This window comes from Nerophis lumbriciformis, linkage group LG31, assembly GCF_033978685.3.
Source record: "Nerophis lumbriciformis linkage group LG31, RoL_Nlum_v2.1, whole genome shotgun sequence".
In the NCBI taxonomy this organism is placed as follows: Eukaryota; Metazoa; Chordata; class Actinopteri; order Syngnathiformes; family Syngnathidae; genus Nerophis; species Nerophis lumbriciformis.
Window position 1 is genome coordinate 9,190,598 of NC_084578.2, and position 15,574 is coordinate 9,206,171.

General features: G+C 40.1%; 1 protein-coding gene across 1 annotated transcript in view; it reads left to right on the top strand.

Annotated features, from left to right (window-relative positions):
* ptpn4a (protein tyrosine phosphatase non-receptor type 4a) overlaps positions 1-15,574 on the top strand; it is a 189,445-nt gene that overhangs the window by 73,806 nt on the left and 100,065 nt on the right. Inside the window, exon 2 of the mRNA XM_061926597.1 lies at positions 1,000-1,154. Within this exon, the coding sequence (XP_061782581.1) occupies positions 1,017-1,154 (138 nt within the window). The 5' untranslated portion in view covers positions 1,000-1,016. The remainder of the gene's footprint in view (positions 1-999; positions 1,155-15,574) is intronic.

Sequence of the window (15,574 nt, forward strand, 5' to 3'; positions counted from 1 at the left end):
GGCGGGGTACACCCTGGACAAGTCGCCACCTCATCGCAGGGCCAACACAGGTAGACAGACAACATTCACACTCACATCCAATCGAACATTAAACTTCAAACCCTAGTTACTTTGAATGAGTTTAAAGCTTCTGTGAAAGGACTGCAGTCTACCTTGTCTGTATGCACATGTGTCATGTGAGCAAGTTTTAATGTTGTAAATGTGATGTTTTATGTATTTGTTTACCGTTTTTAATGTAACCTTGCTGCTGCCCTCTTGGCCAGGTCTCCCTTGGAAAAGAGATCTTTGGGATTTTACCTGGTTAAATAAAGGCTAATAATAATAAAGTCGCTCCTGAGTATAAGTCGCACCCCCGGCCAAACCATGAAAAAAACTGCGACTTATAGTCAGAAAAATACGGTATACCACAATAATAACATAATATGGCCTTAATAACATCATAATATTGTACCGTGAGATTTCGATACCGTTGCAGTACATCCTCACACAATTCTCATACTTCCTATTTAAAAATGTCGATGGAAAACAGAATATTTTGCTGTAGTGCTCATCGCTTGTCTTTGACTGCTATGTCACATTTGGGGACCATCAAATAGGAGGAATAAAAACATTTCAGATCTGCTCGGGTAGTTAACTTCTATTTTTTTTTACATTTTTTTATTCCCATGCCGCCTGTAGTAAAGTGCTCCAGTACTTGGTAGCTGTGTTTTTTTTCGACATTCCTCCGGAGGAATCTGCTTCTACGGTACTCTTTGACATTCTTTAGACATGAAGCACTTTCTCGGCAAGTCTTTGCTTGTACAAACTTGCCTAGTTGTGTGGCAGTGTGGGGAAAAGGTACATCAAAAACCACCCTGTATATATAGTATACTGTCAGTGTGACATACAGTAGAATTTACCGTGAATAATCTTGGTTGACAAATTATTTTTACTGCTTTTTCCATCATGTTTCACTCATCACTCATATCTCCTTCCTGTTGTGTTTCTTGGACTGCGCAGACCCTGGTAGGAGCGTGATGAGCGCGCGCTTCCGCTTGCCTGCTGGCAGATCCTACAATGTCCGGGCGACGGAGCTGGAGCGAGACAGGCACCACACACAGGTTGTGTGCAACATACTGCTACTGGACAACACTGTCCAGGCTTTTAAAGTCTGCGTAAGTATTTTGACTTTCATTCACAATTGGTGAGAATTTAAAGGGGAACATTATCACAATTTCAGAAGGGTTAAAACCATTAAAATCAGTTCCCAGTGGCTTATTATATTTTTCAAAGTTTTTTTCAAAATTTTACCCATCACGCAATATCCCTAAAAAAAAAAAAAGCTTAAAAGTGCCTGATTTTAACCATCGTTATAAACACCCGTCCATTTTCCTGTGACGTCACATAGTGAAGCCAACACAAACAAACATGGCGGAAAGAACAGCCAAGCTATAGCGACATTAGCTCGGATTCAGACTCGGATTTCAGCGGCTTAAGCGATTCAACAGATTACGCATGTATTGAAACGGATGGTTGTAGTGTGGAGGCAGGTAGCGAAAACGAAATTGAAGAAGAAACTGAAGCTATTGAGCCATATCGGTTTGAACCGTATGCAAGCGAAACCGACGAAAACGACACGACAGCCAGCGACACGGGAGAAAGCGAGGACGAATTCGGCGATCGCCTTCTAACCAACGATTTGTATGTGTTTGTTTGGCATTAAAGGAAACTTACAACTATGAACTAGGTTTACAGCATATGAAATACATTTGGCAACAACATGCACTTTGAGAGTGCAGACAGCCCAATTTTCATCAATTAATATATTCTGTAGACATACCCTCATCTGCGCTCTTTTCCTGAAAGCTGATCTGTCCAGTTTTGGAGTTGATGTCAGCAGGCCAGGGAAGCTAGGGTCGATAGGGGGTTTAGCTCGCTCGTCTACGGGAACAAACTGCCGCCATTGCTTGCCGTGCTACCGAGGTCCTTTGTCCCTGAATTGCTCACACACTCCGGCAGATTCAATGGGGGTCTGGCGGCAGATTTCTTTGACTTTATCGTTGGAAATGCATCTGCTTTGAGTGTCGCAGGATATCCACACATTCTTGCCATCTCTGTCGTAGCATAGCTTTCGTCGGTAAAGTGTGCGGAACAAACGTCCAATTTCTTGCCACTTTCGCATTTTTGGGCCACTGGTGCAACTTGAATCCGTCCCTGTTTGTGTTGTTACACCCTCCGACAACACACCGACGAGGCATGATGTCTCCAAGGTACGGAAAACAGTCGAAAAAACGGAAAATAACAGCTGATTTGACTCGGTGTTTGAGAAAATGGCGCAGAGCCAATATTAGAAAGGCGTTTAATTCGCCAAAATTCACCCATTTAGAGTTCGGAAATCGGTTAAAAAAATATATGGTCTTTTTTCTGCAACATCAAGGTATATATTGACGCTTACATAGGTCTGGTGATAAAGTTCCCCTTTAACTTTTCAGTTTAGGCCAGGGTTGCCCACACTTTTTCTGCAGGCGAGCTACTTTTCAATTGACCAAGTCGAGGGGATCTACCTCATTCATATATATAATTTACATTTATTCATTTATGAAAGAGACGTTTTTGTTAACAAGTTAAAGGTGTTTAATGATAATACACGCACGTTTAACACATATAAATTCCTTTCTTTCATGAATATAAGTTGGTGTATTACCTGATTCTGATGACTTGCATTGATTGGAATCAGACAGTAGTGCTGATAACGTCCACATTAGTGTTGTCCCGATACGGGGGGTGTATATTGTAGTGTCTCGGAAGAGTTAATGCTGCAAGGGGTTCTGGGTATTTGTTCTGTTGTGTTTATGTTGTGTTACGGTGCGGATGTTCTCCCGAAATGTGTTTGTCATTCTTGTTTGGTGTGGGTTCACAGTGGGGCGCATATTTGTAACAGTGTTAAAGTTGCTTATATGGCCACCCTCAGTGTGACCTGTATGGCTGTTGACCAAGTATGACTTGCATTCACTTGTGTGTGTGTAAAGCCGTAGATGTTGTGTGATTGGGCCGGCACGCAAAGGCAGTGCCTTTAAGGCACGCCCCCAATATTGTTGTCTGGGTGGAAATCGAGAGAAATTCGGGAGAATGGTTGCCCCGGGAGATTTTCGGGAGGGGCACTAATATTCGGCAGTCTCCCGGGAAAATCGGGAGGGTTGGCAAGTATGACTGGGAGACGCAACTGCTCCCTACGTCCGTGTACCACTCCGTACAGCGGCGTTTTAAAAAGTAATAAATTCTACTCTTTGAAACCGATACCGATAATCTCCGATATTACATTTTAAAGCATTTACCGATACCAATATTTTGGTACCAGTACCAAAATGATTTCGATACTTTTCGGTACTTTTCTAAATAAAGGGGACCACAAAAAATATCATTATTGACTTTATTTTAACAAAAATTCTTGCTGGACATTAAACATATGTTTCTTATTGCAAGTTTGTCCTTAAATAAAATAGTTAACATACAAGACTTACTTGTCTTTTAGTAGTAGGTAAGCAAACAAAGGCTCTTAATTTAACTGCTGACATATGCAGTAACATCCATCCATCCATTTTCTACAATTTGAAATGTGGACTGGTCAGACCACAGAACACTTTTCCACTTTGCATCAGTCCATCTTAGATGAGCTCGGGCCCAGCGAAGCCGCTGGCATTTCTGGGTGTTGTTGATAAATGGCTTTCGCTTTGCATAGTAGAGTTTTAACTTGCACTTACAGGTGTAGCGACGGACTGTAGTTACTGACAGTGGTTTTCTGAAGTGTTCCTGAGCCCATGTGGTGATATCCTTTACACACTGACGCAGTCCCGCCTAAAGGATCGAAGGTCACGGGCATTCAATGTTGGTTTTCAGCCTTGCTGCTTACGTGCAGTGATTTCTCCAGATTCTCTGAACCTTTTGATGATATTACGGCGACTAGATGGTGAAATCCCTAAATTGGTTGAGAAATGTTGTCCTTAAACAATTTGCTCACGCATTTGTGTTGACCCTCGCCCCATCCTTGTTTGTGAATGACTGAGCATTTCATGGAAGCTGCTTTTATACCCAATCATGGCACCCACCTGTTCCCAATTAGCCTGTTCACTTGTGGAATGTTCCAAATAAGTGTTTGATGAGCATTCCTCAACTTTCTTAGTCTTTTGAAACATGTTGCAGGAATCAGATTCCAAATGAGCTAGTATTTGCAAAATATAACAAAAGTTTTCCAGTTCGAAAGTTAGGTATCTTGTCTTTGCAGTCTATTCAACTGAATATAGGTTGAAAAGGATTTGTAAATCATTGTATTCTGTTATTATTTACCATTTACACAACGTGCCAACTTCACTGGTTTGGGGTTTTGTAGATATGGGTGCAACTTTGCATGAGATTGTAAAAGGACGTCCTCACCAAGTTGTTGTCGCAGGTGGTGCTGGGGTGTGTTCAGGGACCAAACCTATGCCTTTGGCTATTGAACTCTTTCCAACGTCTCCAACAATTCCACGTGTGAAGCATGTTTCATTTCAATCCTTCGATTTGGAAATGAACTATTCCACTGAGCACTGGCACGAAAGCGGCTAAGTAAAAAATAAATGTCAGCGCATTATCGTCCTCCTCAACCGCTCCGCTTCCTGCTCACAAATCCCCACAGTGCCCCTCCCCGCCTCCAGCAGAATGAATGACTCGGTCTCTGTCAGTGTCATTGATCAGACCCCTGCAGCCGCACTAACTTCCTGGAAAGACCAGCCATCCTGAGAGCAACAATACTTCTATTGATCCCAGCCCTGACCGGCCTTCATTCTAGTAGGGAGTGACGATCCAGCCGCTCTGACTTATTGTCATGGAAACGAAAGCGTCAGGGGTGGAAAGGGGGGTGGTGGGTGTTGACGTCCTTGAAATGGAAGACTTTGTGTTGAGAAAAATAAAAAAACATCTTTGTCCATTATTTGACCCTAACAATTTGGAAGCAGGGTCATGATTGGTTAAACATTATCACCAGACCTATGTAAGCGTCAATATATACCTTGATGTTGCAGAAAAAAGACCATATTTTTTTTTAACCGATTTCCGAACTCTAAATGGGTGAATTTTGGCGAATTAAACGCCTTTCTATTATTCGCTCTCGGAGCGATGACGTCACATCGGGAAGCAATCCGCCATTTTCTCAAACACCGAGTCAAATCAGCTCTGTTATTTTCCGTTTTTTCGACTGTTTTCCGTACCTTGGAGACATCATGCCTCGTCGGTGTGTTGTCGGAGGGTGTAACAACACGAACAGGGACGGATTCAAGTTGCACCAGTGGCCCAAAGATGCGAAAGTGGCAAGAAATTGGACGTTTGTTCCGCACACTTTACCGACGAAAGCTATGCTTCGACAGAGATGGCAAGAATGTGTGGATATCCTGCGACACTCAAAGCAGATGCATTTCCAACGATAAAGTCAAAGAAATCTGCCGCCAGACCCCCATTGAATCTGCCGGAGTGTGTGAGCAATTCAGGGACAAAGGACCTCGGTAGCACGGCAATCAATGGCGGCAGTTTGTTCCCGCAGACGAGCGAGCTAAACCCCCTGGATGTCTTGGCTCACACCGTCCCAAAGATGATCAAGAGAAGAATATCGACCCTAGCTTCCCTGGCCTGCTGACATGAGGGTATGTCTACAGAATATATTAATTGATGAAAATTGGGCTGTCTGCACTCTCAAAGTGCATGTTGTTGCCAAATGTATTTCATATGCTGTAAACCTAGTTCATAGTTGTTAGTTTCCTTTAATGCCAAACAAACACATACCAATCGTTGGTTAGAAGGCGATCGCCAAATTCGTCCTCGCTTTCTCCCGTGTCGCTGGCTGTCGTGTCGTTTTCGTCGTTTTCGCTTGCATACGGTTCAAACCGATATGGCTCAATAGCTTCAGTTTCTTCTTCAATTTCGTTTTCGCTACCTGCCTCCACACTACAACCATCCGTTTCAATACATGCGTAATCTGTTGAATCGCTTAAGCCGCTGAAATCCGAGTCTGAATCCGAGCTAATGTCGCTATAGCTTGCTGTTCTATTCGCCATGTTTGTTTGTGTTGGCTTCACTATGTGACGTCACAGGAAAATGGACGGGTGTTTATAACGATGGTTAAAATCAGGCACTTTGAAGCTTTTTTTAGGGATATTGCGTGATGGGTAAAATTTTGAAAAAAACTTCGAAAAATATAATAAGCCACTGGGAACTGATTTTTAATGGTTTTAACCATTCTGAAATTGTGATAATGTTCCCCTTTAAGAATATATACTGTATTGCAAATCACTTTCTGTATATATCTGTTTTGCAGGTATGCTTGAATTATTCAAAAGGTTTTTAGTAGAGATGTCCGATAATGGCTTTTTTGCCGATATCCGATATTCCGATATTGTCCAACTCTTAATTACTGATTCCGATATCAACCGATACGATATATACAGTCGTGGAATTAACACATTATTATGCCTAATTTTGTTGTGATGCCCCGCTGGATGCATTAAACAATGTAACAAGGTTTTTCAAAATAAATCAACTCAAGTTATGGAAAAAAAATGCCAACATGGCACTGCCATATTTAATATTGAAGTCACAAAGTGCATTATTTTTTTAAACCTGCCTCAAAAAACAGCAGCTTGGAATTTGAGACATGCTCTCCCTGAGATAATCCTGATACCCACTACAACTATGGGAAATACTATACTTTGACTTTCACAAAGTGCATTATTTTTTTTATTTTTTAAACATGCCTCAAAACAACAGCTACATAAACAATGAAGGCACACAGCTTCAGTCCAGAGTATACTAGAGCATACTTGCCAACCTTGAGACCTCTGAATTCGGGGTTGGTGGTGGGGGCGTGGTTTGGTGGTAGTGGGGGGTGTATATTGTAGCGTTCCGGAAGAGTTAGTGCTGCAAGGGTTTCTGGGTATTTGTTCTGTTGTGTTTATGTTGTGTTACGGTGCAGATGTTCTCCCAAAATGTGTTTCACAGTGTGGCGCATATTTGTAACAGTGTTAAAGTTGTTTCTACGGCCACCCTCAGTGTGACCTGTATGGCTGTTGACCAAGTATGCAATCGCATTCACTTGTGTGTGTGTAACAGCCGCAAATATTATGTGACTGGGCCAGCTCGCTGTTTGTTTGGAGGAAAAGCGGACGTGACAACAGGTTGTAGAGGACGCTAAAGGCAATGCCTTTAAGGCACGCCCCCAATAATGTTGTCCGGGAAGAAATCGGGAGAATGGTTGCCCCAGGAGATTTGGGAGGTTGAAAACCGATACCGATAATTTCCGATATTTATCAGCCGATAGTATCGGACATCTCTAGTTTTTAGCAGTGATTTCACCTTCTACCTAATAAAGTGCAGTATCTTTGCAATGGAGCTCTATGACCCATTCAAAAAAATGTAAGCAATGTTGTGACAAAACTTGTATACAGGACAGTTCAGAATCCGATTCAATACTGTAAATTCCAGGCTATATATATAAGCCACACCCACCAAATTTGAAAAGAAATCAATATTTGTACATGTGTTAGGCGCACCGGACCATAAGTTATAGATACAGTATATACCGATACGAAGTATAATGTGAATGTTAATTTACATACCTTTTATTGTTTCCAAACAGTGCCTGTGACACAGCAGTAAAACGGCGGATCAAACAAAACAGAAGTCATTGTCATGGGCCCACTAGCTGCGTAAGCTAGCGCTCCAATCAGCTAAACCGACTCAATGACTCCACGGTGACGTTTTGGTGAATTTAAAAAACTATAACAATACAAAAAGAACGCCATGGTATGTTAATAATACTAAAGAAACTTGTCAATGTGTTAGCATATTTGTTAATGCTAGCAACGCTAGCTTGATTACATTATGATAGCACGTACAAACATGCATGAAAACGCTTCTTCAGATATGGGACGGTTTAGTAAGTATGAATTGTTTTAGTTATATTGTATGACTTACAAACATTGCTTGGAGTGACAAATCAATAATACTTTGTTTTACTTCAAGTTCGAGGCATTAAAGGGGAACATTATCACAATTTCAGAAGGGTTAAAACCATTAAAAATCAGTTCCCAGTGGCTTATTTTATTTTTAGAATTTTTTTTCAAAATTTTACCCATCACACAATATCCCTAAAAAAAAGCTTCAAAGTGCCTGATTTTAACCATCGTTATATACACCCGTCCATTTTCCTGTGACGTCACACAGTGATGCCAATACAAACAAACATGGCGAATAGAACAGCAAGATATAGCGACATTAGCTCGGATTCAGACTCGGATTTCAGCGGCTTAAGCGATTCAACAGATTACGCATGTATTGAAACGGATGGTTGTAGTGTGGAGGCAGGTAGCGAAAACGAAATTGAAGAAGAAACTGAAGCTATTGAGCCATATCGGTTTGAACCGTATGCAAGCGAAACCGACGAAAACGACACGACAGCGAGGACGAATTTGGCGATCGCCTTCTAACCAACGATTGGTATGTGTTTGTTTGGCATTAAAGGAAACTAACAACTAGGAACTAGGTTTACAGCATATGAAATACATTTGGCAACAACATGCACTTTGAGAGTGCAGACAGCCCATTTCAGGCGCGCTAAGAACATATATTTTTCCACGATTTCAGCACTCAGGTTAACCATACCTAAATAGACACAAAATACTGCATTACACAAGACTACCCGAATGTGAAGTGAAGTGAATTATATTTATATAGCGCTTTTCTCCATTGACTCAAAGCGCTTTTAAATAGTGAAACCCAATATCTAAGTTACATTTAAACCAGTGTGGGTGGCACTGGGAGCAGGTGGGTAAAGTGTCTTGCCCAAGGACACAACGGCAGTGACTAGGATGGCGGAAGCGGGGATGTACTCGAATGATTGAAAAAAATAAATGTTTTTAAGCTAAATTATTGGTAAACACAGTTTATGTATAATAATTTACGTAAAACCGCGAGTAATGAATACAGTTTTCATCAATTAATATATTCTGTAGACATACCCTCATCCGCTCTCTTTTCCTGAAAGCTGATCTGTCCAGTTTTGGAGTTGATGTCAGCAGGCCAGGGAAGCTAGGGTCGATATTCTTCTCTTGATCATCTTCGGTTCATTCTTGCCATCTCTGTCGTAGCATAGCTTTCGTCGGTAAAGTGTGCGGAACAAACGACTGACCATTTCGTCGGCTTTCCCCACACCCTCGTATTTTGAACAAATTTCGTCCAATTTCTTGCCACTTTCGCATCTTTGGGCCACTGGTGCAACTTGAATCCGTCCCTGTTCGTGTTGTTACACCCTCCGACAACACACCGACGAAAGTGAGAAAATGGCGGATTGCTTCCCGATGTGACGTCACGTTGCGACGTCATCGCTCTGAGAGCGAATAATAGAAAGGCATTTAATTCGCCAAAATTCACCCATTTAGAGTTCGTAAATCGGTTAAAAAAATATATGGTGTTTTTTCTGCCACATCAAGGTATATATTGACGCTTACATAGGTCTGGTGATAATGTTCCCCTTTAAAACAGGAGGAAATATATTTGACTTTTCTTGTATTATTTCCAATTATTTTTGTATTTCAAACACTTCTTAAGTTGGGATCCTGTTGTGCAAAACCTACTTTTCTTACTTGTTGGTACCTGTTTTTGTGTATTTGGGATCCCCATTAGTCCCGAAAATTTTAAAACAAGGCATGGGGGAGATATTTACTTACGTCAACAAATATTTTCATTCATGGGTTAGTTTATGGGCCAAACTATATCGGGATATGAGTTTTGGTCCTTATCGCCCAGGCCGACACTTGTGTTAGCAACAGATTGTTTGTAATTGAGTGATACAGTAGGCCTTATGAACAAAATACCTCATCTTAATTGCTCGGGTGTTGTCAACACGTAAGTGTGTTGCTCTCACGCATGCAGACAGTATTTCTGTCAGTGAGCTTGGTGGACTGATGGAGAGAACCACAAAGAGGGTTTGTCTCGTTCAGTTGCGTCGTCAATCACTTTCTCTTTTGGCTGCTCACTTTTGTCTTTTTCTCTATGACTCCTTGTCTTCATACTTTCCCTCAGCTGTGTGTGCGTGCGTGTACTCGCTCTTGTTTTACTCCGTATTTCTTTTTGTCTCGTGTCGTTTTTGTTTTTTTTACGACGTCCCGCTTGGTTCAGCCCCGCAGTCATCCATTATATGGAGTTTCCTCTGGTAGGTTGTTGTGGAAAAGGAGCAGAAAGAATGCAGCGACATGCTTGCCCATGTCCTCGCGTCTGTGTTCACAATGTACGACGAGCACGTTTCCTACAAACGCTGTAGTTCCAAAGTGAGGAGGGTTTCCCAGTCAACAAGGAATAAAAACAGCTCAGAGTAATATCATACTTGCCAACCCTCCCGAATTTTCTGGGAGACTCCCGAAATTCAGCGCCTCTCCCGAAAACCTCCCGGGACAAATTTTCTCCCGAAAATCTCCCGAAATTCAGGCGGAGCTGGAAGCCACGCCCCCTCCAGCTCCATGCGGACCGGAGTGACGTCAGGTGCGCAACACCACTTAAATCGTTGGCCAACCAAAAAGTAACCCCAGTACGCTATTGCCAACATTCACCAGGAGATGGCAACAGACAAACATAGATCACTCTATTACATTATTACTCAAAATAAATAAACAACCCAACCAAAAAATGCAGCAGCTCAATTAAAAAACTGTACTTAAGCCACATTCTTTTCTTTTTTTTAGTACTGAACTCTTAACCCTCATTTGTAAAAAAAAAAAAACATGCTTATTATACAAACAGTATTTGTACACCTTTAACACAGATTGTTATACTGTCTTCAGAGATTCAGTTTTTTTGGTGGTACTCGAAACCTTTCTGGGTACCTGCGAAAGGGTGTTCAGCATAGTTAGAAAAATAGTGACAGAGAATAGAACAAGTTGAGTTAACAACCCTTAACTCAACAATGAGTAGATGAGTGTTATGTGTGTGTATATGTGTAAATAAATGAACACTGAAATTCAAGTATTTCTTTTATTTATATATATATATATATATATATATATATATATATATATATATATATATATATATATATATATATATATATATATATATACAGGTAAAAGCCAGTAAGTTAGAATATTTTGAAAAACTTGATTTATTTCAGTAATTGCATTCAAAAGGTGTAACTTGTACATTATATTTATTAATTGCACATAGACTGATGCATTCAAATGTTTATTTCATTTAATTTTGATGATTTGAAGTGGCAACAAATGAAAATCCAAAATTCCGTGTGTCACAAAATTAGAATATTACTTAAGGCTAATACAAAAAAGGGATTTTTAGAAATGTTGGCCAACTGAAAAGTATGAAAATGAAAAATATGAGCATGTACAATACTCAATACTTGGTTGGAGCTCCTTTTGCCTCAATTACTGCGTTAATGCGGCGTGGCATGGAGTCGATGAGTTTCTGGCACTGCTCAGGTGTTATGAGAGCCCAGGTTGCTCTGATAGTGGCCTTCAACTCTTCTGCGTTTTTGGGTCTGGCATTCTGCATCTTCCTTTTCACAATACCCCACAGATTTTCTATGGGGCTAAAGTCAGGGGAGTTGGCGGGCCAATTTAGAACAGAAATGCCATGGTCCGTAAACCAGGCACGGGTAGATTTTGCGCTGTGTGCAGACGCCAAGTCCTGTTGGAACTTGAAATCTCCATCTCCATAGAGCAGGTCAGCAGCAGGAAGCATGAAGTGCTCTAAAACTTGCTGGTAGACGGCTGCGTTGACCCTGGATCTCAGGAAACAGAGTGGACCGACACCAGCAGATGACATGGCACCCCAAACCATCACTGATGGTGGAAACTTTACACTAGACTTCAGGCAACGTGGATCCTGTGCCTCTCCTGTCTTCCTCCAGACTCTGGGACCTCGATTTCCAAAGGAAATGCAAAATTTGCATGGTTGGGTGATGGTTTGGGGTGCCATGTCATCTGCTGGTGTCGGTCCACTCTGTTTCCTGAGATCCAGGGTCAACGCAGCCGTCTACCAGCAAGTTTTAGAGCACTTCATGCTTCCTGCTGCTGACCTGCTCTATGGAGATGGAGATTTCAAGTTCCAACAGGACTTGGCGCCTGCACACAGCGCAAAATCTACCCGTGCCTGGTTTACGGACCATGGCATTTCTGTTCTAAATTGGCCCGCCAACTCCCCTGACCTTAGCCCGTTAGAAAATCTGTGGGGTATTGTGAAAAGGAAGATGCAGAATGCCAGACCCAAAAACGCAGAAGAGTTGAAGGCCACTATCAGAGCAACCTGGGCTCTCATAACACCTGAGCAGTGCCAGAAACTCATCGACTCCATGCCACGCCGCATTAACGCAGTAATTGAGGCAAAAGGAGCTCCAACCAAGTATTGAGTATTGTACATGCTCATATTTTTCATTTTCATACTTTTCAGTTGGCCAACATTTCTAAAAATCCCTTTTTTGTATTAGCCTTAAGTAATATTCTAATTTTGTGACACACGGAATTTTGGATTTTCATTTGTTGCCACTTCAAATCATCAAAATTAAATGAAATAAACATTTGAATGCATCAGTCTGTGTGCAATGAATAAATATAATGTACAAGTTACACCTTTTGAATGCAATTACTGAAATAAATCAAGTTTTTCAAAATATTCTAATTTACTGGCTTTTACCTGTATATATATGAAATACTTGACTTGGTGAATTCTAGCTGTATATATACTCCTCCCCTCTTAGCCCCGCCCCCAACCACGCCCCAGCCCCACCCCGACCACCCCCCACCTCCCGAAATCGGAGGTCTCAAGGTTGGCAAGTATGGTAATATGCACAGCTTGTGCACACAAGCTGTTTTAGACAAACTGGAAGAAACATACAAATTGCCTTTAAAAATGGAACAAGTGCACGATAAGATAGACCTCACAGTAAGCAAACATGTACTCTTATTAATGGAAATTTACAAGCGATAGTCATTGGGCCGCTATTCGGAATTACAAACCCCAAAACCAGTGAAGTTGTCACGTTGTGTAAATGGTAAATAAAAACAGAATACAATGATTTGCAAATCCTTTTCAACTTATATTCAATTGAATAGACTGCAAAGACAAGCTACTTTTAATGTTAGAACTGGATTTTTATTTTTATTTTTGCAAATATTAGCTCATTTGGAATTTGATGCCTGCAATATGTTTCAAAAAAGCTGGCACAAGTGGCAAAAAAGACTGAGAAAGTTGAGGAATGCTCGCCAAACACTTATTTGGAACATCCCACAGGTGAACAGGCTAATTGGGAACATTTTATTTAAAATGTTCGCAATATTCAGGGTTTCTCACTAGGAAACATCACAATGTATAAAATCCATAAATTGCTATAAAATTATAAGTAATTTAATAGATGGCGAGTTATTGTGATTTAGCTAAATTCTGTATATTTAACCAATTTTTTCAGGAGATTTTCTCCGTTTCGAAATGCAAATGTTGACGCTCTTTGACACACGTAATACTAGTGTTTTTTGTGCTAAATTAACCACAACAGTAGCGCCGCATAAAACATTACTCCTCCTTCATTCCGCACTCCATCCAGCTGTATAATCACTCGCCATACAGCAATAGATGATATCTGTCTATTACTTGACACCTTCTATGTTAGCTATTTCTCTTTGTTTTTTATGTCTATTTTCTATTTTCAGCTGGATTTACTCTTTATTTTATGCTGCAGCTGTCACATATACTGTAATATTGTCGTATGGTAATTGTTATATTTTGTATATATGATACAGACACAATATAATATATCAGTACATATAATATACTATACATATATTATGTACCGTATTTTTTGGACTATAAGTCACAGTTTTTTACATATTTTGGCCGGGCTCCAGTACGACTTATATGTTTTTTTCCTTCTTTATTATGCATTTTCAGCAGGTGCGACTTATACTCCGAAAAATACAGTAGATATTACGTATATGTTATATTTATATCGCTATATTTAGTCTATATATATATATATATATATATATATATATATATATATAATATTTATATATATATAAATTCTATTTATATATATATATATATATATATATTTATATATATATATAAACCTGCATTGTCCTTTCCATCCTTACACTTTCCATCATTGTAACTGAGCTACTGTGTAGAACAATTTCCCTTGTGGATGATTAAAGTTTGTCTAAGTCTAAGTCTACTGGTATGATGTTTCCTAAAAAATAATATTAAAAAACAACTTAAAGCCTTGTCCAGCTGTTTACTGACATATAGCATTCATGTTTAAATAACTTTTACTGCAAATGAATATCAGCTCCAAATATCGGTAATCGGCTTTCTTGACTACCGAATTTTCCGGACCATAGGACGCACCGGATTATAGGGCGCATTACAGGAGTCATATTATTATTTATTTTTTTCTAAATGTAAAACACTTCCTTGTGGTCTACTTAACATGGAGCTAACTGTTTTAATGACATTCAGACTTTACTTAAATCAATAACGGAGCAACATTTCCTCAACCGCCGGGAATGTGTCCCGTGAAAAACCGTCCGACCGGAACTCTCTAATAACTAAAGTTCCTTGGGTGAATAATGTAAACTCACTATACCGGTATGTTTTAGCACTTTCATGGCGAGTTTACTGACAGATATAAGTAAGAACTTTACACTACTTTATATTAGAAATGGCTACAGCAAAGGATGAATGTCGCATAACAAGAAGATAGAGAAAAAGAAGAAGCTTATTGACTACAGTGTTGGCACGGACTACAAAAGCAGACGCGCTCAATTTTTCAGGATTTATGCAGATCCCAAATACAGATCAGCAGGTACGAGAAGGTAAGAAAAGTTGCTTTTGCATAATATTGCAAAACTAAACGCCAGATAATGTCTTACCTTATACACACACCATAATAATACTTGTATGTTGAAGCACAGTACAATCCATCAAGCGTTGCGGCTTCATAGCTTACCAAAGTCGTACTAAAACATTTTAAAAGATTTTTGAGCACCGTGTGTAATGTTCTATATTTTCAATGGAACATATAAAATGTTTGGTGTTGTTTACTTGAGTCATATTGGCATCATAGTGCAGTCTACACGTATCTCTTATGTTTGACTGCCATCTACTGGTCACACTTGTCATTACGCCATTTACCCAATAAAATTGCTTTGAGGTCGGTAAGCAAAAGCAGAATTATTCCGTACATTAGGCGTACATTAGGTTATAAGGCGCACTGTCGAGTTTTGAGGGGGAAAAAAGGATTTTAAGCGCGCCTTATGGTCCGGAAAATACGGTACTAATAATATGTATTGGTATCGGTCGATCTTGAGTTGGCAACTTGTAAATCAAAATGAGACTGCGGGGTCAAGGTAATGAAAATACAGTATACATCAGGGGTGCTCACACTTTTTCTGCAGGCGAGCTACTTTTCAATTGATCAAGTCGTGGGGATCTACCTCATTCATATATATAATTTATATTTACTTATTTATGAAATATATGTTTTTGTTAATAAGTTAAAGGTGTTTAATGA